Source organism: Chiloscyllium plagiosum, chromosome 1, assembly GCF_004010195.1.
Source record: "Chiloscyllium plagiosum isolate BGI_BamShark_2017 chromosome 1, ASM401019v2, whole genome shotgun sequence".
Taxonomy (NCBI): Eukaryota; Metazoa; Chordata; class Chondrichthyes; order Orectolobiformes; family Hemiscylliidae; genus Chiloscyllium; species Chiloscyllium plagiosum.
Window position 1 is genome coordinate 139,899,703 of NC_057710.1, and position 26,905 is coordinate 139,926,607.

Consider the following 26,905-nt stretch of genomic DNA (forward strand, 5'->3'; position numbering starts at 1 on the left):
TGGCTTGTACATCCATCACCAATTCGGACAACTCCTGAAACATTTCTGTACAGCTCTTGTATCCAAATATCTGCTTTAGATGACTATGCAGGACAACGACAAAATCTTTGGCATGGTCATTGACATAAGCAGGAAGCTGAGCTTTTCCTCATTCAGTTTGCCAGGAGATTTACAAGCACAAAAATTGTATCAGTTGTACTATAGAGAGACAGAATCAACAAGGAGGATTTTTAAAAAATAAAATGGCAAGGTGTTAGCAAATGGTAATTGAATTGAAAACAAAAAATTGGTGGATTGTGAAAAATTTATTATTAATTTACATTTGCAATACATCTTCTACAAGTCACAAAATTCCAAAATATAGGATAGCAATGTCTTGTACATTCCTAATTGCATTTCTGCAAGTGACCAGTATGTAGGTTTAAACTAAACCCAGGATAGTTAGCAAAGTACTCAAAAACAACTTTAAAAAGTACATTTTATACACATATTCTATCTTAAACAAGATTTTATTTTTTAAAAAAAGTCATTCAGAATATTCACATCATCAATAACAAACAATGTCAAGATTACAAAGGCAAGAACAACCTCTTTGCTTGCACAGCAGACAATTGTCTGTGATCACAATTCACAACTGAAGTCTTTTGGCACAAGTCAAAGATAATTCTGCTACATGATTGATTTGAAGAACATTGGTGGCAAAATGGAAAAAACAAATTACTCATGTTTGTAGCAAATGTTCTCTCCTAATGTAATTGCAGTAATACAAAAGTAAATTCTGAAGATAACTGTACCCATTTATTAAATTACATTTCATATTCACACTGCTTTCAAATGGTTATGCCCATTTGGACGTCTTCAGCACAAGCTGTGCCTTTCTTTATTCTTTGGTTTATCACAATGTTTAGTGTCTCTTTCAAAGCCTCAGTCTCGGACTTGCTGGGAAGTTAAAGTCAGCAGCCTTTTACTTAATTCCACATTGTGCATTTTTAAGTAGTCAATGAGGTCCGCTTGCTTTTCTACAAGGTTTTCTAAATTTGATCCATCCCTTGATGAAAAAGACAGCTTTACAATGTTGTTGTGTGATGTGAACTTATTTGCATCAAATTAAAAAGAAATTACACTTACATGGTACATTTTATAGCAGAACATTTCAAAGCACTTTATGACCAAAGTACATTGGAAGTGGAGCCACTATAGGAGTGTGGGAAACCAGTCAACTTATACTCAAGGTCTGACAAACAACACTGTTTACGGTTTTGGTTGAGGGATAAAATATTGACCAGGGCACTAACAGAACACATGGAAAATACCCTGAAATCAAATGTTCTGAACAGTTACTATGGTTTCAAAAAGGCCCAAAACTACAAACTGCTCAACTTTTCTGCTTCAACAAGTTTATTTAATTGTGGTAGGGTAATAGTTACTCAGGAAGTCAATGTTGCTATGGCAACACCTACACACATTTGTAGTCTGGCACTAAGGATAGTGATGCTAGAAGCTCCATATTCTTTCCATCTCACAGCTGACCAAGAATCTCTCCCGCTCTAATCACTTGCCTTGAGCTTCCAACATTTTCCAATCTGTTTGGTTACTATATGGATGCACCCTACACCATTAGCTTCTGGGATAGGATTCAAACACAAAGCTTCTACCTCAGAGGCCGGGGCAATACCCAAGGAACAAGACCTCCTTATCTAATGGTAGCTGAGTTAAGACTAGTACGAAGATGCCCAATTCAATTTTATTTTTGTGAGCAGATCATGAACGATTATGATATGCTAAAACTGATCTCACCTCTTCCAAGATAATAGGTGAATAAGACACTAAACTCTTTTTTCAGTGTACTATTGTTACTACACTGAATGCACGATCTGACAGCTTCTCAATACTTTGAAGCTTCAAATTGAATGAGATAATTGTTGTACTGGAAGGCAAGCTATGCCCATACAATTATATTCCAGTCAAATAAAGGAACTTGCCAAAAAGAGAAGTATCACTGTGGAGTTAGCACAAGTCATCTTATAAACAGAATCCACTGGAATTATTTGATAAATCATATCCACTTTATAAACAGAGGGGTAGATCCTTTAAATATCCTAAGATACCATACACAGAAACCTGAGTCAGAAGGGCAATATAGCAACAATCGATGTGGAAAATCTACACATTGTAACAAATGTGTTTCTCTTCCCAATTGCCATGAGCAAATTTTCTTTTTAAAAAAAAAAGTTTGAAATTACAATTAAAAATTCTGATTCACAAGAAACGTTCCATACTGGGGAGCCTGTTTGCTAGGACTAGGGAATTTGGCAGGTTGCCTACTTCTTTTGTGGCAAAAGTTTGGGCTGAGTTCAACTGAGCACCTTCAACAGATGGAAGGTGAGCTGGAACAACAACTATTTACTCAAAATAGTAACTGGTCAGTTTATTTGTGGGTGGCACAGTGGCACAGTGGTTAGCACTGCTGCCTCACAGCACCAGAGACCCAGGTTCAATTCCCACCTCAGGCGACTGACTGTGTGGAGTTTGCACATTCTCCCCGTGTCTGCGTAGGTTTCCTCCGGGTGCTCCGGTTTCCTCCCACAGTCCAAAGATGTGCAGGTTAGGTGAATTGGCCATGCTAAATTGCCCGTAGTGTTAGGTAAGGGGTAAATGTAGGGGTATGGGTGGGTTGAACTTCGGCGCGTCGGTGTGGACTTGTTGGGCCGAAGGGCCTGTTTCCACACTGTAATGGAATGTAATCTAATCTTTAAGAGAAGAAAAGGCAGTTCTACCTTTAATCAGAGATTACAAACAGAATGGAAGTCCCACAAAGGAAATTTTTAAAAATAAAACTCCCATTTCATGTTAAACGTTTCACTCACCTGAATCCAGTTTCAGAGAGAACATTAGTGAGATTAGGATATCGATGCCTTCGTTCTTCCTCTTGGATGTCAGGACATGGTTTCAACTGATTGAACTTTATAATCTTTACTGTGATACAAAAAGAGGCAAGTTAGGGCAGTAAAAAATAAATATGCAACAACATTGAAATCAAAAGACCTCTTAAAAATTAAGGGAATCCAGATGGCACATGACAATGGCAACCATTCTTCCCCAGAATTCTTGATTTTGTAACCTTTGTGGCAAATATGTTATGCCACACTGATTTTTGCCATCTCAAAAAGATGTTTACCAAACATGGCTAGCTTTCTCCTTTGCCTCCTCCTTACTTCATTGACTCCTTGAAACTAATCCTGAAAATGTAGTCTACTCCACTTTCATCTCCAGTGTTCATGGGTTGGAGCAACTTTACTTTTGCAGGGGTGGGCAGCAATGTCCCAAATAAGTATGAGCAACAATGACTATCTATTAATATCCTAACCCTTTTATTGTTCCAGCAGCTCCCAAACACAGCAACAAGATGGGTGTGAATTCACCAACTTAAATTCATCATTTCAAGATATTTAATATCCTATTTCTTTCTTTGGAAAAGAAAATGGTAGATAAGCCACAAATGAAACCAAACGAATAACAAATTGCCGCAGAGGCAAGCAGTCACGGTATGGAGGGAAACAAAAGTATTTTGACCTAAAAGGTAAAACCAAAATAAAACTAAATGCAAAGAATAACACAGCTTTCACTGATATAAACAAAATGCTGGAGAAACTCAGCAGGTGTAGAGAAAGAAAGTTAATGATTCAAGTTTGATAGGACACCATTTCTTCAAAAAGAGTCAAGTATTGGTCTCAAATGTTAATTTGATTTCACTCTCCAGCATCCATAGTACTTTGGTTGTATATAAATTTTCACTGTTTAGTAGAGCTTTGCTGGTATTTTGGGCACATAGAATTAAACATTAATGCCTGCTCCTGTCTTTTTCTTTTAAAAAAAAATGGTCTCCTAACTTTAGATATCAAGCTGTGTTAGGTTGGAAAAAGCCTCTTGCATCTCACTCCTGTACCCTTTCATCCGCCACTGCAAAACACCATGTTCCCACGCTGACATTTCTACCTCAGGCTTGCTTCAGTGCTCCAGTGAGCCAGAGTTTGAAGAGCAACATCTCATCTCTCAAATGGGAACCCTGCAGCCTTTAAGACTCAATGTTGAGTTCAATGACTTTAGAGCCTAAACATTTCCTTCCATGCTTATTTTACCCACCACCCCCCAAATCCTGGTCCTGCCATGACATGGGTTGCTTCCAGCACACTCAACCCATTCTTCAGCCACTTATCACATTGCATGGGTTGCTTCCAGCACACTCAACCCATTCTCACCCACTCTTCAGCTACTTATCACATTGCATGGGTTGCTTTCAGCTTGGCCTACCCATCTTCTCCTATTCTTAGGCCTGTTGTCAAGTTTTCAACTTCTCTTCTGGCCTAGTTAACGATCAATAAATTCCTTATTTGCCTACTTACTTCATAACCCTCTCACTGAGCTGTCTCCATCTAGCCGTTCATTGACTATGAGCTCCTTCTATCTTGGGCATGGGATTGTGTGCAGCAAGATTTGCTGATATCACTGTTGATGTTTCTTCCCTTTTTCTCTAAATATGTAGAAAATTATGATTTTTTTCATTAAATAAAGATTGATTAAAAAAAAAAGGATGCATCAGATGCAAACAAAAACCCCCAAGAGAAATTAGTGGAGAAACTCAGCTGAACCGAATTCTGCAGAAGGGTCACTAGACCCAATTGTTAACTTTGCTTTCTCTCTATAGATGCTGCCTGACCTGTTGGGTATCTCCAACAATTTCTGTTTTGTTTCAGATTTCCAGCATCTGCAGATTTTCTTTTACATTTTAGGTTTATGTTCATTCTGAATGAGCTGATTTAAGCCCATTTATCATTGGATACCTTTTTCTTTCATCTGTTTAAGCACTTGTCATGTGGTTCAGATGTCTAACCTAAACCAACCCAGTTGGAGCTATAGTTTCCACTTCAACCAAATCTTAGTAGTTATTTCTCAACTCTCCCAAATACTTTGGGGAATAAAAAGAAAAATCTCTTAATTTCTTCCTTTTATTCTTTTTGCCTATATTTCTCTGTTCAAGAACTTGAACTTCCATGTGTTCAGTTTTCAGCTCCTAAGTCAAACCATGTCTTCACATCCTCCAATTCAACAAAAACAGCCTCAAGTTTCTAAAGGTGGATTTCACTTATACTTCCTCATATTTGATACGTGGTGAGTCTGCACCTTAAATCCTTTTTATTTCCCAAATATCTTTCCAAAATCAGAGCTCTCAAGACTGCATTTAAAAGTAGCAGAGCACACGGTCTATTGGCATGGTACCTAACTACAGCACTTTTGTTATCACTCTTAAATATACATTAAGAATCTCAGACCGCAAAATATGAAATTGTAAAAATTACTTTAACCAAGCAAAACAATTACAAGGTTAAGTTTTCTTTTGAATGATCTCCTTTCATCTTGACATCATTAAACTAAATAATGTTTGGAGTGACTGAGTGTTGTAAACATATATGTCTCTACTTAAACTACTGTCATTTTAGTTTACATTGCAGGAAGAGGCTTTCTAAAAAAGGACTAGCTGCCAGAATGTTGCCCTTCCTACTAGTGTCTTAACCATGTTCTGTCAGAAGCAGTACTGTGAGCAAAGTAAGTGAGACACCATCAGCTTCAAAGAACAATTATACGGTCAATAAATAAAACAGCATTTTCAAGAGATGCTTGCAGTAAACTACAAGCTTCAAAATTAGGACAAAATTGTAAAGTAATTGAGATGACCACGGTTACTCCTTGGTGGTCTGTTGCAGCCGAAATCCAAACATCAAACACCAAACTACCATTTAGTTATGATCATACACTAAGCATAAAAGCTGGTGTTAAAATTAGTGCACAGATTAAATTGAATTATAGTTGGTTCTGCTGGCATGGCAAGCTAAGCAAGCAGGTTTTCCTTTATTGGTTTTAAAAACTAGAATTTTGTACAAATGCTGAACTTAATACAAGAGCCACTACCTTTAACTTGGGGCCAGTATTATATGATGCAGATTATAAACATTACCCAACCTGCCCTTTAACAGAAAATAAATTGAAATAAGGGACATATTTTACTTTGGAAGAATTATCTTGAGCTACAAAGAGAAAAATCACAACTTCGTAAGAACACTATCCCATCAGCATTAAATTCATGGTTGTTCTTGTTCAGAGCTTCAGCTTCACAAGCAGCATAACTGGGATTTGGTGGAAAGAATTTGACTATTTACTGCTCCATCCTAAAGTCTTGGATGCTACTTTGCATTCTTCAGAAATGAGATAACTGGATTAAAATACACTTTACTTTTGTTCTTGAAATAATATGAAAGTGAAGGGAAATTTATCTAAAATTAGCAAGAAATTTCTAACAGATTTTAATGTTTGGAGTTGGTGTCTAGATGGGTTTAATAACTTGCAGAAAGTTATTTTAAACTCAAAGAGCAAGCATTTTGTTTTATAGATATTTTTTAAAACTAAAAAAAAAGTGAAATCCCAAAACTCTAAACACGAATAAACAAACTGATAAACAGCTTACTGGATGTTATTTAAAGCAGCATTTATATAAAGCTTTTGGACAATTTGCAAATTTCTAAGGATGAAAGTGAGGCCATGACAAATAAAAATGACTCAGAGAAAGTAAAATCAATTATTATTGGGCATTGAAGGTGACCAATCAACAAGGTACTTTATAGGAGTGTTACAAAGCAGAAGTTTGAAGCCAAACTACATACAGTGATATTAGCGCAGATGGTCAAATCTGTGATCAAAAAAGGTAGATTTAAAAGGAATATCTTAAAAAGGATTAGAGATTCAGGGAGGGAATTCAAGAGCACGGGGCTTAGGTAACAGCTGCCAAAAACGTAAGTGAAATGCTCAGCAGGTCAGAATTATAGGACACCACTAAAAGAGTCAAGTCCAGGAGGTAACAAAGTAGTGAATGAAGGTTTTAACAGCAGATATAAAAATTGGCAGATACAAGAAAGTCAATATACAGAGGTAGAAAGAGACAGTCTTAGTGAAGGTATGGATAGATGATTAGATTCTAACTTAAATTAAGTATGACACTAAGTTTACTAATTGCTCAAGGTTAACATGACTGTTGCCAGAGTTTCAGGATGGATTCAGTAGCTAGGGAACAAGAACTAAAACAATGACTTTAGTCTTCCCAATATTTAATTGGGTGGGGGCAGGGGTACATTTCAGCCAATTTGAAGCAGCAATCTGATGAAGTACAGGAGTCACAGGTGATGCTGAGGCAGAGGTGGGTGTCTGCAGTATACAGTGGGAAATTTGTTTTATTTTTGGATGATGCTGTCCACTAGTGTGCACATCCACCCACTCCTTCCAAGAGGTTATAAGAGAAAGCAGGACTAATGTGTGTGGGGATTCCAGGCTAGGGTAAGGGTAAAACTTGAGGGAAGGCCATCTGGATCTATTACAGTATTAGAATAACAAAATCCCCATAACTTGGATAAAAATATTGTCTGAAACATACAAGCAAACATGTCACTTAAATTCCTACGTAAACATAGTAGAAATTATGCTTCAAATCTAATGTCACTTAAAAATATAAAATTCTTATTCCTGAAGATTACTCTGATTAGACAGTTGCTGGTATTTACACTGTCAACTCAGCCCTCCACAGCATGCCTGTGCAGAGTTGGAGATGCTTAGTTGATACTCAGGACATTTGGTCAAGTCAGTTAGGTGGGGCTATAAATACACGTGACAGTAACCAAGGTATACAGTTCTATGGCCAATTGATAATTTTCTGAATATTCAGTGCTTCCAGTCATCTTAGAATTCCTTCTTTCATGAAGCAACAACTGTCAGGTGTAACCTCAAATTTAAAACCTTTGGTTTGGAAGGAAGACGACATTTCTGTGCAACACATGCATCAAACTAAAATCACTACATCAAATTTGATTGCTTAGATCATCTTGTTAAATGTTCAGCTCTGAAAAGCAAAACCTTCTTCTTCACTTGCTTTTTTTTAAAAAAAATAGGAGCCTAGAATGGTGGGAACTGTTCATGTGTAAATACAGATGTGTGAAATCTATTATTATACCAATTGTACTGCATTGCCTCTAATGAATACACAGCAGGGAATGCTGGTTTCTTTGTTTTCCCCCCTCACCTGTGTAAATGATTAGGCATACTGAAGAAAAGAAAAGCTCCACTGTCAGGACTCCAAGAATGAAGTAGATCACCAGAGTTTCCAGTTTAAGCTGCATCAGTACAAAAAGTATTAAGAGTATTGCATTTCCTTAAAGAAAAACAAGAACAAGAACATTAATTGATGAATTTTTCTGAAGGAACTTAAATACATTTTTTTTTCAAACACATACCTTTTAAGAAACAGAAAAGTTACATGAATTTCAAAGCTGTGCTGCATGAGGATATTAAATCAAATCTGAATAAATTACCCACGCTAGTTTAAAAACATCTCCATCTCAGAAGGATAGTGGGCATGGGTAAAATTAAAAAGAAGTTTGTATTCCTTTACTACTTCCCTTTTAACCCCACTTGGGGCACAAACTCATTCCAGGAAAAGATACAACCCTTTAGAACCATTTAACAATGACCGTACTTCAACTATCAGTCCAGGCAGCAAATATTACTGAACAATATAGGAGCAATTTACAGCAGAGCGCAATTGTAAGTGAAGGCAACTGACACATTGCCAGCTGAAGTTACTGGACAACCTGCTCCCATAAGCAATCCCAATTTCTCCCATCTCCCTTAAACAGGATACAGATAATTTAAGGTCCTCATTATGCAGAAAAATCTGTCTTTACAGACCAGAGGATTAATATACAAATTAAGACTCTGAACAAAAACAAAACACAAAAATACATTTGTCAACTAGCATTTGAACTGAAGCACAGATTATTAGGTTATCTTAAACTGTGAATGTCTCTTAGAATTTGAGATTTGTAGATGCCGGTGTTGGACTGGGGTGTACAAAGTTAAAAATCACAACGCCAGGTTATAGTCCAATAGGTTTAATTGGAAGCACTAACTTTCAAAGTGCTGCTCCTTCATCAAGTGGCTGTGAAGTACACAATTGTAAGACACAGAATTTACAGCAAAAAACAACAAAAGCTAGTGCTTCCAAATAAACCTGTTGGTCTATGACCTGGCGTTGTGATTTTTAACTTTTCAGAATTTGCACACTTGCTCATGGCCAAAAATTACTTTTCATGTTCGTGCAATTGCTCAAAATTGAAGATCTGAAATATGAACAAGTATTTAAAACAATTAAAATGACATAAAATATATCTTAGCACTAATGCAGTTTATCTGAAAAAAGGCCCAAACCAGTCTTTCTACATAAGATTCCTGGGACAAAGGGTTTACAAGTGGAGTGAACCAGCTCAGAACTGCTTATAACGTAACTATCACTTCTTAAATAAAGAGAACAAAATTATATACTGTACTCCAGATGTGGTCTCACCAATACCCTGTCCAGTTGCAATCAAACTTCCCCACTCTTTTACCAATAAACTATCTACATTCCATTCGCCTTGCTCATCATTTACTGTACTCGCAAAGTCATTTTCATGATTCACATCCTCATCCAGACTCCTCTGCAGCTTCTAAATTCTGCAATCTTTCTCCATTTAAATAGTTTGTTGCTTTGCTATTCTTCCTGCCAAAGCGGACAAGTTCACAATTTCCCACATTTTACTCCATTGCTATTACTTTGCTCCCTCACCTAGCCTATCTATAGCCCTTTGTAGATTCTGTACCTCCTGAGAACTTGCCGTCTTATCCGTTATGGTATTATTGTCAAATTTGCTACCATCCATTCTGTCCCCACATCCAAACCATTATACAGATTGTAAATAGTTGAGGCTGCAGCAACTATTGCTGTGGCACTCCAGTACAGTTTGTAACTCAAAATGACTATAAGATGTAAGAGCAACAGCAGGCCTTTCAGCTCATTGAGTCTGCTCCTCCATTCAATTACATCACGGCTGATCTGATAATCCTCAACTCCATATACCTGCCTTTTTTCTCAAAAAACAATTCCCCTAATTTAAAAAAAAAGTGTTTATCTCAACTTTGAATATACTTAACCCAGCCTGTACAGCCCTCTGTGGGAAAGAATGCTATAGATTCACTACCATCTGAGAAGAAGTTCCTCCTCAACTCTGACCTCTTACTCAGATTATACTCTCTGGTCCAAGACTCTTCCACATGGCGAAAACAACCTCTTCCAATATCTACCCTGTCAAATCCCCAAAGAATCCTCTGATGAAGGTCTGGCAAAAATTTTGAAATAGGGACACTGGAAGCGAAATGTTAGTTGTATTTTCTCTCCACAAATGCGGCCAGATCTGCTGAACTTTCCCAGCAATTTGCTTTTATTTGTTTCAGACCTCCAGCACCTGCATTTCTTTGGTTTATTCCCAAGAATCTTGTATGCTTCAATAAGGTTGCCTCATTCTTTGACACACCAATGGAGTAGAGGCCCAATGTACTCAAACTCTCTTCATAACATAGTTCACAAGTGTGGAAGGACTTTCTCTAGACTGCCACTAATGTCAGTCTATCTTTCCTCAGATAAGGGGACCAAAATTATTCACAGTATTTCAGCTCTGGTTTGACTTGTGCCTTGTCTAGGTTAGCAAAGCTTATTGTTTTCTAGAGGTTGCTTTATCATAAGGCTGTCAATTAATCCTATCCACTGCATATTAAGAGGTTTAGAATAGACAAGATCCTGGATGGTTCTATAATCAACTGCTAAGAAACTGTCCAACATATATGAATCAGCTAACTTTCCAGGTTAGATTTGCTAATCTGATTCCTCTAATCTGTACAGATTAAAGTCACATGATTATTCATTTTTGAAAGCTTGATTTATTTCTTCCAATACATGTTCTGAAGGATGGCTGAACCTTTCCCATTTTGTATCTCCACCCAAATTGATTCTACACCTTGTACTTTTCAGTCAAGGTTCTCTCTCACGAATGTATTACCAACATCCTTAATTAACAGATACATCTTGCCACAATTTCCTAGTTTGTCTTTTTAAACTGTCAAATACACTTCTAATATTCTGGTCCTAGTTATGGCCACCTTGCAAACATGTCCCAGAAACAAATGTATGATAGCCATTACATCTGTACTAATAATTCATTCATTTGGTTATGAATGGTGTGCATTCTTCAATCTAGTTATGGACCATACCATCCCAATATCTTAAGGTAGCCTAGACACTAACATTTCCTTATTTTAAAAGATAGATTTGAAGTGAGCGTTCCAGATGCAATATGACTGGTTAAACTATCCTGTTAAGCAAAACAATAGTTCAAATAAAAACAAAAGCAAGTAAGAAGAACTTAGAATAACTTAACTATTGTAAAATTTAACTGAGTAATAAGTAATTACTAAATTAACTGTTCCAATATGGTAACATCTCATGAACACACACCTTGGCAAAAGGGAAAATTCAGATTCTCACATGCAGTGCTCCAATCCAGGAGAAATAAACATCTAGAAAAAGATTCAGTGTTGCAGGTAGGAGACATTCACTGTAGTTTCCAATTCGAGACCTTATTGGCTTCAGTTTAAAACTAAACCTGAAAAAACTAAATAAAACTAGAAAGCCTGGTCTGTGACAGCTGGTCCCACCCAGGCTGCTTCCATTGTACCAACTTCCTTACAAGTTGTTTACTTTCTTAGAGACAGCTTTTCACTTCTACCTTACAACCTTTCCTCAAAAAAAAACTAGGACAAAATAACCGCTAATCTTGAACTAGTTTTATTTTACAATCTCTGGTTTTATCGGTTGGTGCATTTTTAAAAGTCTGTCTGTTCTTTCTGCTCCGGGCAGTACGGTGACTCAGGGGTTTGCCCTGCTGCCTCACAGCACCAGGGTCCCAGGTTCAATTCCAGCCTCGGGCAACCATCCGAGTGGAGTTTGCACATTCTCCCAGTGTCTGCATGGGTTTCCTCTGGGTGCTCCGGTTCCCTCCCACAGCCCAAAGATGTGCAGGTCAGGTAATTCACTATGGGCTAAATTGCCCATAGTGTTAGGTGCATTAGTCAGAGGGAAAGGGGTCTGGGTGGGTTACTCTTCGGAGGATCAGTGTGGACTGGTTGGGCCAAAGGGCCTGTTTCCACACTGTAGGGAATCTAATCTAATCTAGTCTGTGTGGGTCTTCTCCGGGTGCTCTGGTTTCCTCCCACAATCCAAAGATGTGCAGGTTAGGTGAATTGGCCATTCTAAATTGCCCGTAGTATTCAGGTATGTATAGGTTAGGTGCATTAGTCAGGGTAAATACAGGATAATAGGGAAGGAGAACGTGTCTGGGTGGGTTACTCTTCGGAGGATCGGTGTGGACTTGTTGGGCCAAAACAGCCTGTTTCCACACCGTAGGGATTCTATGATTTCTACTCTCTGGTTATCAATATGCTGCTAGATTACTTTGTGGTTTTTGATTTACCACATCTCAAAACAATTCCCTTCCTTCCAACTACTTAGTTTAAAGGACGCTCTCCCACCTTAGTTACATGATTTGTAAGAACATTGGTCCCAACACAGCTCAGGTGAAGACCCTGCCAACAGTACAATGACTTTCTGCTTTCAACCTCTGTAGCCTCCACTAGATTCACACTGTTCCAATGTTCTAGGAGAAAGTGAGGACTCAAGATGCTGGAGATCAGAGCTGAAAATGTGTTGCTGGAAAAGCGCAGAGGTCAGGCAGCATCCGAGGAGCAGGAGAATCGACGTTTCGGGCATGAGCCCTTCCTGAAGGGCTCATGCTGCACTTTTCCAGCAACACATTTTCAGCTCTGTTCCAGTGTTCTCCCAGGTATTGATGTTCAAAATTGAAAGAGCATGCTTCATGGTTTTAATCTATTACAAACTAATAATGACAAGAAAAGAAGGTACCAACATAGATACGATATGGAGGTGCCGGTGTTGGACTAGGATTTACAAAGTTGTGGAGTATAAGATCACAAGACAGTAAACGTTTGCTCTAAATTCTATGTGTACATGTGAGCATATGAGAGAGCTTGTGCGTGAGAGAGGATCTGCAGCTGCGAGAGAGGTGCAGTGGCATCACTTGTTATGTGACATGAACCCAAGGTCCTGGTCGAGGCCATCCCCATGGGTACTGAACTTGGCTATTAGCCTCTGCTTGACCACTCTGTGTTGTTACTTGTCCCAAAGTCCACCTTGGAGGATGGTCACCCAAAAGGTACGAGGTCGAATGCCCCACACCGCTGAAGTGTTTTCCCAGAGTAGGAAGGAACACTCCTGTCTATTCATTGTTGTGTGGTGTCTATTCATCTATTGCCATAGCTTCTGCTCGGTCTTGCCAATGTACACGATGCTACACTTCTCCAGCTTCCACCCGAAACATTAAAACAGCCATCCCTTATGGGCAAGCCCTCCACATACACTGGATCTGTTCAGATGAGGTGGAATATGATGAGCATTTGGATGTACTCAAGGATGCCCTCATAAGAGGGTATGATGCTCAACTAATCGACTGCCAGTTTTGACGTGCCACAGCTAGAAACCGTAAATGACCTCCTCAGGAGACAGACATGTGCTGCAACCGACAGGGTACCCTTCGTTGTCCAGTACTTCCCAGGAGCCTAAAAACATTCTTCACAGCCTGCAACACATTATCGAAGGGGATGAGCACCTCGACAAGATCATCCCCACACCTCCACTTCTCACCTATAAAACAACCACCAAACCTCAAACAGATCATTGTTCGCAGCAAACTGCCTGGCTTTCAGGACAACACCATACAACCCTGTCATGGCAGATGCTGCAAGATGTGTCTGAGTTTCGACACTGATACCACCATTACATGTGGGGACACCTCTGACTATATACGTGGCTCCCACCATCACTGATGTGATTCAGCCAATGTTGACTATCTCATACGCTGCAGGCAAGGATGCCCTAAGCATGGTATATTGACGAGACCGAGCAGAGACTCCAGGAACAGAAGAATGGACAGTGCACAACAATCAACAGACAGGAGTGTTTCCTCCCAGTTGAAGAACACTTCAGCGGGCCGGGACATTCGATCTCAAACCTTCGGGTGACCATCTTCAAAGGCAGACTTTGGGACAAGCAACGACGCAAAGAGACCGAATAGAGGCTGACAGCTAAGTTCTGTACCTATGGGGATAGCCTCAACCAGGACTTTGGGGTCATGTCACACTAAGGGGACTCCACTGCACCACACACACACACACACACACCCTCTCACAGACTTATACCCCTTTACACTCAAACCCCCCCCACCAAACACCCACACACAAAGGTTTGTGGGATGAATTTGTACTTGCACAATTATATCTTGTTTTGTTCAAAAACTGCATGAATGTATATAAAAGATTCAGTAAATCCCTTTAGAAACAGAACCAGTCTGAACATTGGGGCACAGACAGACCGTCTCACACAGGGCACCTCACACCTTCAATGCATTATCTGGGCCAACATAGCACCTATTGTTAAAGTTCACTTGAGAATGTAACTTTTTATATATTAAAAAAGTCTGGGATTTACATATGAAAGAACTGAAACCAACATGGACATTCTAAAAGATGAGAGATTTAACAATCCAGGTCGTTCTCAAATTACAATTTCAGTTGCATCACACTGTAAACATTTGCTGTAAATTGTGTCTTACAATCTTGTACTCCACAACCACCTGATGAAGGAGGAGGAGTACTCCAAAAGCTAGTGCTTTCGAATAAACCTGTTGGGATTATAACCTGATGTTGTGTGATTTTTAAACTTTGAAGAACCAGCACATATCTTTCAAAAAGAATGCAAGGAGCAAACAAAAGATTAATTTTTCAGCAAATTCTCTTTTTCCATCACATGCAATAGCATCAAAAGTAATTTAAATTTTATACAAGACATTAATTAGGTCACAGTTGGAAATGCTGCATGGCCATTCCAGTAATGCACTTCCTGGAATTGCCAGAGACACACAAAAGTATACCCAAAATGGAAGTTAAAAGTTAAGAAGTGAAAGAAAATTTTAACCTATACAGGGAAGAAAAGAAAGTTAGAAGTTTTATTATGCCATTAGGATATGAGTGGGGGTGGAAAATAAATCATCAACTGAGAGTTATGAGAAAATAAGCTATAATCTACTGTTGAAATAGATAAAAAGAAATCTAGCCTTTCTCCATTTATGACATTTATTATTAACAAAATGAAATAAGGGGGAATACCAGGCAATGTTAGTTTTTAAAACAAAAATAATAGTACTAGCACATTTAAAAACAGAACTAAACGTACCTCCTTGGCTTCAAAATCATTCTGACAACCCAGCTTTACTCTGAACCCACTAGGTGGAGACAAATTTATACTAATGACTGAATAGATATCAGGTACACCATTACCTGAACATAGCAGTTTTCTACCATTTGTCTGTTTTCAAAGTCTAACTAAATGTCTGACAGATCACAGAATTGATACAATGCTGGAGGCAATCATTCAGCCATTGTGTTTGTAGCAGCTCTCCGAGCAAGCATCTCACTTATAGCCATAGAGACGTACAACAAGGAAACAGACCCTTCGGTCCAATTCGTCCATACCAACCAGATATCCTAATCCAATCTAGTCCCACCTGCCAGCACCTACCCACATCCCTCCAAACCCTTCCTATTCATACACCCATCCAGATGTCTCTTAAATGTTGCAATTGTACCAGCCTCCACTACTTCCTCTGGCAGCTCATTCCATACACGTACCACCCTCTGCGTGAAAAATTTGCCCCTTAGGTCTCTTTTATATCTTTCCTCTCTCACCCTAAACCTATGCCTTATAGTTCTGGACTCCCCCATCACAGGGAAAAGAGCTAGTCTATGTATCCTATCCATGCCCATCATGATTTTATAAACCTCCATAAAAGGTCATCCCTCAGCCTCCGACGCTCCAGGGAAAACAGCTCCAGACTATTCAGTGTCTCCCCAAAGCTCAAATCCTCCAACCCTGGCAACAGCTTTGTAAATCTTTTCTGAACCCTTTCAAGTTTCACAACATTCTGGAAGGAGACCAGAACTGCACACAATATTCCAAAAGTGGCCTAGCCAATTCCTGTACAGCCACAACATGACCTCCCAACTCCTGCACTCAATACTGTGACCAATAAAGGAAAGCATACCAAATGCCTCCTTCACTATCCTATCTACCTGCGACTCCACTTTCAAGGAGCTATGAACCTGCACTCCAAGGTCTCTTTGTTCCGCAACACTCCCCAGGACCTTACCGTTAAGTGTACAAGTCCTGCTAAGATTTGCTTTCCCAAAATGCAGCACCTCACATTTGTCTGAATTAAACTCCAGCTGCCACTTCTCAGCTCATTGGCCCATCTGATCAAGATCCTGTTTTAATCGGAGGTAAACCTCTGTCCACTACACCTCCAATTTTGGTGTCATCTGCAAACTTGCTAACTACACCACTTATGCTCACATCCAAGCCATTTAAATAAATGGATAAAAATAGCAGACCCAGCACTGATTCTTGTAGCACTCTACTGGTCACAGGCCTCCAATCTGAAAAACAAGCCTCCTCCACCACTACCCTCTATTTTCTACTTTTGAGCCAGTTCTGTATCCAAATGGCTAGTTCTCCTTGTATTCCATGAGATCTAACCTTGCTAATCAGTCTCCCATGGGGAACCTTGTTGAACACCCTAGTGAAAGTCCATATAGATCACATCTGCTGCTCTGCCCTCTTCAATCCTCTTTTCCCAATCTATCTGCATAACTGAAATACCATCCCTGGAACCATACTCTTTTACACTCTCTCTAGTGCCTCAACATCCTTCCTAAAAAGGGTGGTACCCAGAATTGGATGCAATACTCCAGACGAGGCTAGTGTCTCAAACAAGTTGTATAACCTCCCTGTTCATATATTCTATGCCCCAACTGATAGAATTTAGGTATTATACACTTTATTAACTGGTCTTTTAACTGGTCCTGTAATCCTTAATGTTTTATCTACATAGGCACCAGATTCCCCTGTTCAGACAGTGTTGTACCCTTCATTTTATCCTGTCTCTCCGTGTATTTCCTATTAAAAATGTCACCTTGCACTTCACTGCATTGAACCCTGTAGAACTTCAAAAGAATCTATACACTATTCCCTTCACAATTTATAAAGTTTCCAAATTTTGTATCACCATAAATTTTGTAACTGTGTCCTGTACACCTAGGTCTAGGTCATTAACTATCTGGAAAGGCATTGTGAGGCACAGTGGTTCAGTGGTTAGCACAGTTGCCTCACAGCATCAGGGACATGGGTTCAATTCTAGCCTTGGGGGACTGTCTGTATTCCCTGTGTCTGTGTGGGTTTCCTCCAGTTGCTCCGTTTTCTTCCACAGTCCAGTGAAGTGCAGGTTAGGTGGATTGGCTATGCTAAAATTGCCCTGTAAAGTCTAGCAATGTGCATGCTGGGTGGGTTAGCCATGGAAAGTTGAAACTTTATTGCTGGAACAGCACAGCAGGTCAGGAGCACCTCTGGGCCACCCGGACGAACCAACCCAACCACCCTGTAGCACAGCATTTCAACTCCCCCTCCCACTCCACCGAGGATATGCAGGTCATTGGACTCATCCACCGCCAAACCACAACAACGCGACGGTCGGAGGAGGAGCGTCTTATCTTCCGACTGGGAACCCTCCAACCACAGGGGATGAACTTGGACTTCACCAGTTTCTTCATCCCCCCCTCCCCCCACCTTGTCTCAGCCGAATCCCTCCAGCCCGGCACCGCCTTCCTGACCTGCAGTCTTCTTCTTGACCTCTCCGCCTCCATCCTACTCCGACCTATCACCCTCACCTTGACCTCTTTCCACCTATCACATTTCCAACGCCCCTCCTCCAAGTCCCTCCTCCCTACCTTTTATCTTCTCCTGCTGAACACTCTCTGCTCATTCCTGAAGAAGGGCCTGTGCCCGAAACGTCGAATCTCCTGTTCCCTGGATGCTGCCTGACCTGCTGTGTTGTTCCAGCAATAAAGTTTCAACTTTGATCTCCAGCATCTGCAGACCTCACTTTCTCCTTTTAGCCATGGAAAGTGTATGGTTGCTGGGATAGGGTGGGAAGCTGTTCAGAAGGTAGGTGCAGAGCTGATGGACTGAATGGCCTTTCCACACTGTGGGAGGCAATTCCAGACTTCTAAAGCTTGACCCAGGTGCACGACTGGGCTTGATTTATAGCATTGGGGATTCAGTCTATGGCAAGTGGGAAAATATAGTGTTTGGGACAATATCATGGGGAAACTCAAAAACCGTCCATTGAACTTGCCAAAAATGACATGTGACTGATTTCTGAAAGATTCAGCCCATTAACTGTTTCGCTTTACAGAGATGCTAAAAAACTTGAGTGCATCCAGTACTTTGATTTGGGGGAAAAAAACGAAGCGACATCGGAGAATCCAGGCTGCAAGAATAATTTCAAAAATTGTGAATCATGCTGTCACTCTAAGGTAGCAGTGGACACAAGCAGCTAATATCTTGCATAAAAGTTACATTATTTGGCTCTTAAATATCTTGTTTACGTTGGAGAATTGCACAAAAGGCCAATTCAGAACACATGGTGACTTTTTGCATTTACCTAGCTGGTTATGAACAAAGCACAAGTAGGAGGACCAAATAAGGCTGGTAGCAAGGAGGTGGATATTGTTTAATATTATTTTTACATTACCTTAGACCACTGCCACATATGAAACTAATATTGTTATTAGCCCTTTAGAAATTAATGCAATTCGATTTGGAAAATTAAAATAGCATTATATACAGGTACAAAGTGGAAACGGCTTTTTTGAACTGTGCAAAGTTTATAGAAGACAATATGTACTTCTTGACTGGCTTTGGCTTAATATGCACCACCTTGTTCTCAGCAATGTATGACTTTGACAAAAAAAAGCAAAGATTCAGTTCTACAATAGCAATCGTCAGTAACAAAAATGCTGTCAAGTATCTTTTAAAAAGGAGAGAGAGTAAAAAAACTGCAATAAGTATATCAAACTGTTCTGTAATGTCAGAAGACGTTTTTAAAGAGTTGAAGTAACTATGCCGTTTATGCCAATGGAGTAGTCTGCAAAGTTTTTGCACCATATCCTGGAAGTACATTTATGTATGTATTGGGCTTGATGTGGAGATTCATTATATTTTGAAGGCCAGCGCCTCAAAACTGCTGAAAATAGGTGCAAGATTACTGGTAGCAAATCTCTTTCCAGCTCAGCATATTAGCAACATTCTTTTTGTTGCATCTCCTCCAGAAACAAGTTAGCTTACAGTCAGAGGTGCATTACTAGTTAGAGGAAACTCGATTATCCGAATATCAATTATCCAAAAGTAGGATTATCCGAAGGAGATCTCGAGGTCCCAATAGAAACATTACAAAGGAGTGTTTCCAGCAGTGATCGTGTCTTTTGTTTAGTGATTAAACAGGCACCGTCTCCATATGACGGACTTCCCGCGCGCTCTCTCTCTCTCTATGGCCTCGCACGCTTTGTGCTGGGGGATGGGTTTAGATTAGATTAGATTACATTACATTACAGTGTGGAAACAGGCCCTTCAGCCCAACAAGTCCACACCGACCCGCCGAAGCGCAACCCACCCATACCCCTACATTTACCCCTTACCTAACACTACGGGCAATTTAGCATGGCCAATTCACCTAACCTGCACATCTTTGGACTGTGGGAGGAAACCGGAGCACCCAGAGGAAACCCACGCAGACACGGGGAGAACGTGCAAACTCCACACAGTCAGTCGCCTGAGGCAGGAATTGAACCCGGGTCTCTGGTGCTGTGAGGCAGCAGCGCTAACCACTGTGCCACCGGTTTGGACCGGATTGGGGGGAGAAACGAGAGAGGAGCGGTGTCCCGTATGCTGTGTGTTGCTGCAGTCTCCTGAATGGGGAGCAGACATTAAAACTCCGAGCCCCAGAGGAAAGGCATTTAATCGATTTTCCGAATAATTGATTATCTGAACGAAATAGTGCCCGCCCATCTCATTCGGATAATCGAGTTTCCACTGTACTACCTTTCAAAGCATTGCCAGTATTCTCATCCAAGAGAAACTTGTGATTTTCAGATTTATGTAACTTTATCCTCTGAAAAACTTCAGACATCCTACAAGTACCCAATCACCCTTATCCTTGCAATTATTTCCTCACCTGCAGAATGAATGAGTAACGGTAGACGCTTTAGATGCCTAATGGAGCGGTACAATTCCAGATAGCCTCTTGCCCTGAACTTGGAATGCTGTACTTGCAAGTAATATTCAAAGACAGCATAGATAACCGAAAGGATAACTTTTGTAATTGTTATAATTGCCACAGCACTGAAGGACCCAAGGACACTTCTGCAAAGGTCAGCTGGTGTTTCACACAGGAAGACTAAAAGGAATGCCAGAACTACAAAAGTAACCTAGAACAAAGACAGATATTCCATTAATAAAAAAGGTAAAAAAGAACTTGATAGCAAAGCAAATTTATTTTGTTAAAATCAATGAATCCACATGATGCTTTAGTTTTGCATATATGGTTTAATTGCACAAGTTCACTATCATAGAAATAGCTCGGAGGTGTTTCTTATCTAAACTCCTGTGATCTTGTATTCATTTATAGGGAGAGTTTATGACTCAAGAGCATGAGCTGAAAATGTGTTGCTGGAAAAGCGCAGCAGGTCAGGCAGCATCCAAGGAGCAGGAGAATCGACGTTTCGGGCATGAGCCCTTCTTCAGGAATGCCCATGTGGGTTTCATTTCAAAATGAAAGTGAATGCCTTCATCCATGACTGTATTTAATAATACCTGGAACACATTGTGCATGTCAAAAGGCAAAATTGGCTTCAAAGGTTACAAGTTGGGAAATGCAGGGTTTATAGGGAGGGTCACTGTGGGCTCAATGGACTGAATGGCCTGCCTCTACAGTGTCTTGATTGATTCTATTAAATTGCAGATTCATGTTTCTGATAATGGCTTCCTGGTTTTTTGATGATGATGATGGATACTTAGGTCACATAAAAATGGTTTACAAAATCATTTTTCAACAACCTCAGGTTTATTATTTCATACGCAAGTCAACCTTAATTCAGGACATTAAATCAAATCTAATTATGTGGAGGTGCTGATGTTGGACTGTGGTGGACAAAGTTTAAAAAAAAAAATCACAACATCAGGTTATTGTCCAACTGGTTTATTTGAAAGTACAAGCTTTCAGAGTGCTGTTCCTTCATTAGGTAGCTGTTGGACTATAACCTGGCGTTGTGTAATGAAATCAAAAATTAGAATCCCTACAGTGTGGAAACAGGCCATTTAGTTCAACTGTCCATATCAAACAGCATCCCACCCAGACCTATCCCCCTACCTCTATACACCTGTTGGCTAATCCATCTAGCCTGCAAGTCCCTGAACATTACATAAAATTTAGCATGACCAATCTGTCTAACTTGCACAACTTTGGAGTCTGGGAGAACATTGCAGCAGCCGGTGGAAACCCATGCAGGCACGGGGAGAACGTGCAAACGCCACATAGACAGTTGCCAGAGGGTAGAATCAAACCCAGCTCCCTCGCACTGTGCGGCAGCAATGTTAACCACGAAGCTATTGTGCCACGCAAAACAAAGGTGCCCAGCATGGGCCTCGAACCCATAGCCCTGAGCGTAAAGTAGATTAGATTAGATTAGATTCCCTACACAGTGTGAAAACAGGCCTTTCAGCCCAACAAGACCCTTCAAAGAGTAACCCACTCAGACCCATTTCCATCTGACTAACGGATCTAATACTATGGGCAATTTAGCACAGCTAATTCACCTGACCTGCACATCTTTGGCATGTGGGAGGAAACCAGAGCACCCAGAGGAAACCCAGCAGACACAGGGAGAATGTGCAAACTCCACACAGACAGGCAGTCACCCAAGCCTGGAATTGAACCTGGGACCCTGGTGCTGTGAGGCAGCAGTGCTAACCACTGAGCCACCGTGCTGCCCCAAAGCCTATTGCACCTGGTATTCCCAGGCGGTCTCCCATCCAAGTACTAACCAGGCCTGATTCTGCTTAGCTTCCGAGATCAGATAAGATTGGGCATTTTCAGACTAGTATGGCTGTAGGCTGAGCTAGGTCATGGTCAAAAGATTGCAGGAAATTACAGAATTAAGATTTGAGTTTATGGGGTGAAAACAGTTTTTAAAACAGTACCATAAATTTTTAAACATATATACCTTTAAAATCCAGAAACAGAAAAGGCTTTTATTAAATTTTCAATTGAAGAAATTTTGCCGTACATATTGTGTTGAAGATCATATAGATAGAGGAATTATTCTGTCAATAACATGTCCATTTTAGAAGAATCATGGAATCATTCATTACAGAAGAGCACTACAGCCCATTGGTCTGTACCACCAAACATATACTATGTACACTGACAATTCTGCATTTTTGATTAAAAAAGATTAAAAATTGGGTAGTTTCATTTATTCATCCAATAAAATACAAAGCAACTACAGTGCTAAAAGAAAACTCACTTTAATGAACTGAATGTAAACTGTCATTTACTATATAAAATAAATTTTAATCTATTTTCAAAAGATATTGTCATCAGAATATTCTAGTAAAAGTAGCAAATATGAAAAATTATTACTTTGTGGAGTTTTCAATATAGCATTACACACTAAGGAAACCAATACTGCACTATAATACAAGTCAAATAATATCTATTCAGAGAGGTTCCTGTGTAGGAAATCTAACACTCACATGCAGAAATGCTAACAGAATTCCCCAACAGACTGTTGGCACACCTTTGAAATGAGCTCGCATTTCACCAACTAGAGCATCGCCATAAAGAAGGGAATGGTCTATTAGTGGATCCTCTTCCACACTTTGGGTTGCATCAGTGAAGAAGTTCTGGAAAAAAAAACAAATGACGCATGAGAAAAAAAATACTGGAAACACCTGACTACATCCTTTGTCCAACAGCATCGGCAGGATGTTTGCTGACACAAGTTAGAGTAATCATGTTCGGCATTGATAGTCTGTAATAAACACACCTTCAACTTTTTGACTTAACCGCACAAAAGGAGACATTTAACGGTAAAACCTTCATATCCTGTTTTCCCACATCATTCCTCACACACAGCACAAATACTTCCCTGATGAAAGGAACCCAGGTGGATAGTAAATGCATTATACACCAGGCCCAGCTCATTAGGGTACAAATTCCTTTCTTTGGCAGTGTGAAGACACAGGCACAAGTAGCTTGTCAACAGATTAACAGTACAATGATAGATCCTCCGATACAAATTGGCTTGCATTTAAACATCTCAGAAGACAAAAGGACTTCTCGATTTTTACATTTAAACCATTCTGAAGGGAACAGATCAGCTGCTCAGAATTTCAAACTGAATAATTCTAGCGTATAGACTGCTGAGGGAGGACAAAAATATGTTCACATGATCTTCAAATTCAAGGCACAACAGACACTCAGAATTCAGGTAAAACTATAAATCAATGATGGAAACTCTGTGGTAAGTAAATTAGTTTTCTAGCTTGTCAAAATATTTAGATGGACACGCTGATACAATTAAAAATTCAGCCAAATACGCATTTCAGATTCTGCAGTTGAAAAAGTAATTTCTGAAGTTTTTTTTTTAAAAACAAGAATTTTAAAACAACAAGCTACTTAACTCTGATCTGCCTGTATTGCTCGCAAGATAAAGCTTTTCACTGTGTCTTGGTACACGTGACAATAAATCCAATTTATTATTCGCTGTTTCAATTGTCTATCTTGTAAAAATTCGATAGTTATCTAATGAAATCGTCAACCATTCCGGGAAAGTACAAACTAGAAGTACAAACTACAAAGTAAGTAAAGTCAGACTTTGAATCGCGTTATTGCATCCTCTGAAATCATTGGCACTTAGGGAATTGCAACTATAGTAACAGCTCCTTCTATTGACAGAAATAATACCAGACAAAAAACAAAGTCAAAATTCTGCCTTTTTGGTGGTGGTGGGGGAAGCGGAAGAGAGAGAGAAAAAAAAGAGGAAAAACGCAAATCAAATAAGTATTCACAAACAAGTTTTAGGTAGGTGCAATTGTTTATAAAAATAAAAAACCCTAATCTTGAAATTATGCGTTTTTAAAATGGCAAATGGTTAGCATACAATGTCATTACCTCTTTCAATTGGACTGCAGGATTTGGATCAAGAACAGATCAAGAGATAAAATCATGAAGTTGCTCATTTGTCACCCAATTCCTTTCCAGCTCCTATATCATACTATAAAAGCCCCCCAAAAAAGGTTCAGAGTTGGTGTAATGGATCATTAAAAGTCAGTGATTGGAGTAATGCAATTGTTGAACTAAGCTGCCCTTTTTAAAAAGGTTTTAATTAATTACTAGGTTTATTGGCAAAAAAAGGTTGGTCCACAATAATTCATCACCTTCATGGCATTGCAGCTTCTATTAGGTGTATGAAATTAAGACCGGTACATTTTAAACATTTTCAAAAATTTCATTTTTTTAATTTCCCGATTTGCTCTCTGAAAATTAAATAAGTGATTAGCTCCTTCGGACAGGTGAACAACATCACTGCAGCCCGACATGGAAAATTCCCATTAAGCTACTCCGAAATTCAACTGGCTGTAAAGTTCTTGAAGATATCTCAAGCACTCAAGGCTAGCTATGAATCTCGGGCTATATTTTTGATCAAGGCAGGCATATTTGTTGGAAAATTATAGATTGGTTTAGTTTATTTCCCATTAGGTTGTCAAACTAAATGATGGAGTTGAAAATCTATTACAATCTTTCTGATTTGTACCAGAAAAGAAAAAAAAATTAGTGAAGGGAGTGTATGGCAGAAGTACAATTATGATACAGTTTTACTGAAAGACCAAGCAGGTGTTGCAGGTCTGCAACACATTATTATACACAGTTTATAGAGGCAATAAACTCGACTACTACTTAATAGTCACACAAGGATTTTTAAAACAAATATTTTATGGATTAATTTCTAAAATAGTTAGCAATGTGAGGAGATTTGTGGTTTCAACATTTTTTTGAGGCAGACCCTGACTAAAACAGTAAATTAAAAAAAAGAGAAAAAATGTAATATAGAAACAAAATTGAAAAAAAAACTCATACTCAGTTTCTCAAGAAGCCAAAACAAACAGAAGTTTGAAAAGCAAAAAAAAACCTTAAGAAAATGACGTGTTTAAAAAGATATTAAATGGACATTTCCATTTAGTACTATAAGCAAGCTAAACCAGCAGTCCAGATTCAGGAGCTAAAAACATTACTGAGCTGCTTAGTGGACTTATAGCACCAAGACAAGTAGATGCAACAGCTGTGAGTCACTGTGATGAAGACTACGCTGATGGAATTGACATTGGTTATATGCTGCTGTCAGCCAGGAATCAAATTAACTCCGAGAAGGCGGCACCTCCCCCCTCGTGGGCGGCACGGTGGCACAGCGGTTAGCACTGTTGCCTCACAGCACCAGAGACCCGGGTTCAATTCCCGCCTCAGGCGACTAACTGTGTGGAGTTTGTACATTCTCCCAGTGTCTGCGTGGGTTTCTTCCGGGTGCTCCGGTTTCCTCCCACAATCCAAAAAGTGTGCAGGTTAGGTGAATTGGCCATGCTAAATTGTCTGTAGTGTTAGGTGAAAGGGTAAACATAGGGGAGTGGGTCATGCTTCGGTGGGTCGGTGTGGACTTGTTGGGTCAAAGGGCCTGTTTCCACACTAAGTAATCTAATCTAAAAAGGAGAGGAATTGAAGTTCCTCCTGAGGAAGACAGGGTTTAAAAAGGACTTTGTGACCAAGTGAAATTGCCAAAATCTCATGGATCCCTGAGCCAAATTTGTAAGATCTGCCTTCGTTTTATTTAAACTTATATTTCAACTACAAATTGCCTATTCATTCACGTTTAGCTCATGTTGCTTCTGCATCTTAAGGAGTATAGAATGTGGCCAGACAGGCCACTCAAAGTGATGGATTAAATGAAAACTGGACAATAAATGAGGCATGCTGAGAATTTGAGACAAGCCTTGACCAAATTGACTGTGCTCAAAGACTCTGGAATAAACATGCTGCAGAATCCAGACAGGCTGCAGCTGCAGACAGACAGTATACAACTGACCTAACAGCTACAGTCCATACAATGCACTTACATTTGAATGCAACGGAATTGACTTGATTGATATACCCAAGACAATCAGAAACAGTTGCTTATCAGACAGGAGTGCCTCACACTATTATTTGGAAAGGACTTCAGGCCAACGGTCCACTTCGGAGCAGTGAGAGGTGGGAGCCAGGAGGAGGGGACGTTGGTGCGAGGTGATTGTCGGGAAGGCCGGTAAGTATATTTAAACTTCTTACCTTCAGGCCAAAGGACTTCTGGGAAGGGCAAGTAGAACAGTTTATATTTGCGTGGTTGCGTTACCCGAGACATTACTCGGGTAGTGTCTGCCACCCATCCTCCTCCTCTAACCTAAAAAAAGTTGTGGGAGCCAGATTGACAAGGTAAGGTAACTAGATTATTTCCTAATCCTCTTTTTTAAAATAGTCACTTCGGGAGTTAGAATAGTGGGAATGGAGTTTAGGGCAGTGGAATGTTCCTCCTGCAGAATGTGGGAAGTAAGGGTCACCACTGGTGTCCCTGCTGACTACATCTGTGGGAAGTGCATCCAACACCAGCTCCTCGAAAACCGCGTTAGGGAACTGGAGCTGGATGAACTTCAGATCATTCGGGAGGCAGAGGGGGTTATTGACAGGACTTAGAGAGGTAGTCACTCCCCAGATAAAAGAAAAAGACAGATGGGTGACACAGTTAGGGGACAGAAAGGGAACCGGTAGGCAGTGCAGGGATCCCCTGTGACCATTCCCGTCAACAATAAGTATACCATTTTGGATATTGT

General features: G+C 39.8%; 1 protein-coding gene and 1 pseudogene across 2 annotated transcripts in view; both read right to left on the bottom strand.

Moving 5' to 3' along the window:
- Positions 1-286: 286 nt before the first annotated feature.
- The window catches only part of tmem192 (transmembrane protein 192), a 40,924-nt gene continuing 14,305 nt past the window's right edge, over positions 287-26,905 (bottom strand). The window contains exons 2-6 of one of the 2 annotated variants that reach the window (XM_043698452.1): positions 22,745-22,894; positions 20,166-20,418; positions 8,123-8,251; positions 2,868-2,976; positions 287-1,048 (exon numbers count right to left, since the gene is read on the bottom strand). In XM_043698452.1, coding sequence (XP_043554387.1) covers positions 925-1,048; positions 2,868-2,976; positions 8,123-8,251; positions 20,166-20,418; positions 22,745-22,894 — 765 coding nt within the window. In that variant the 3' untranslated portion in view covers positions 287-924. The remainder of the gene's footprint in view (positions 1,049-2,867; positions 2,977-8,122; positions 8,252-20,165; positions 20,419-22,744; positions 22,895-26,905) is intronic. The other variant, XM_043698459.1, reaches the window with a different exon arrangement.
- On the bottom strand, positions 21,985-22,103 carry LOC122555922 (annotated as a pseudogene).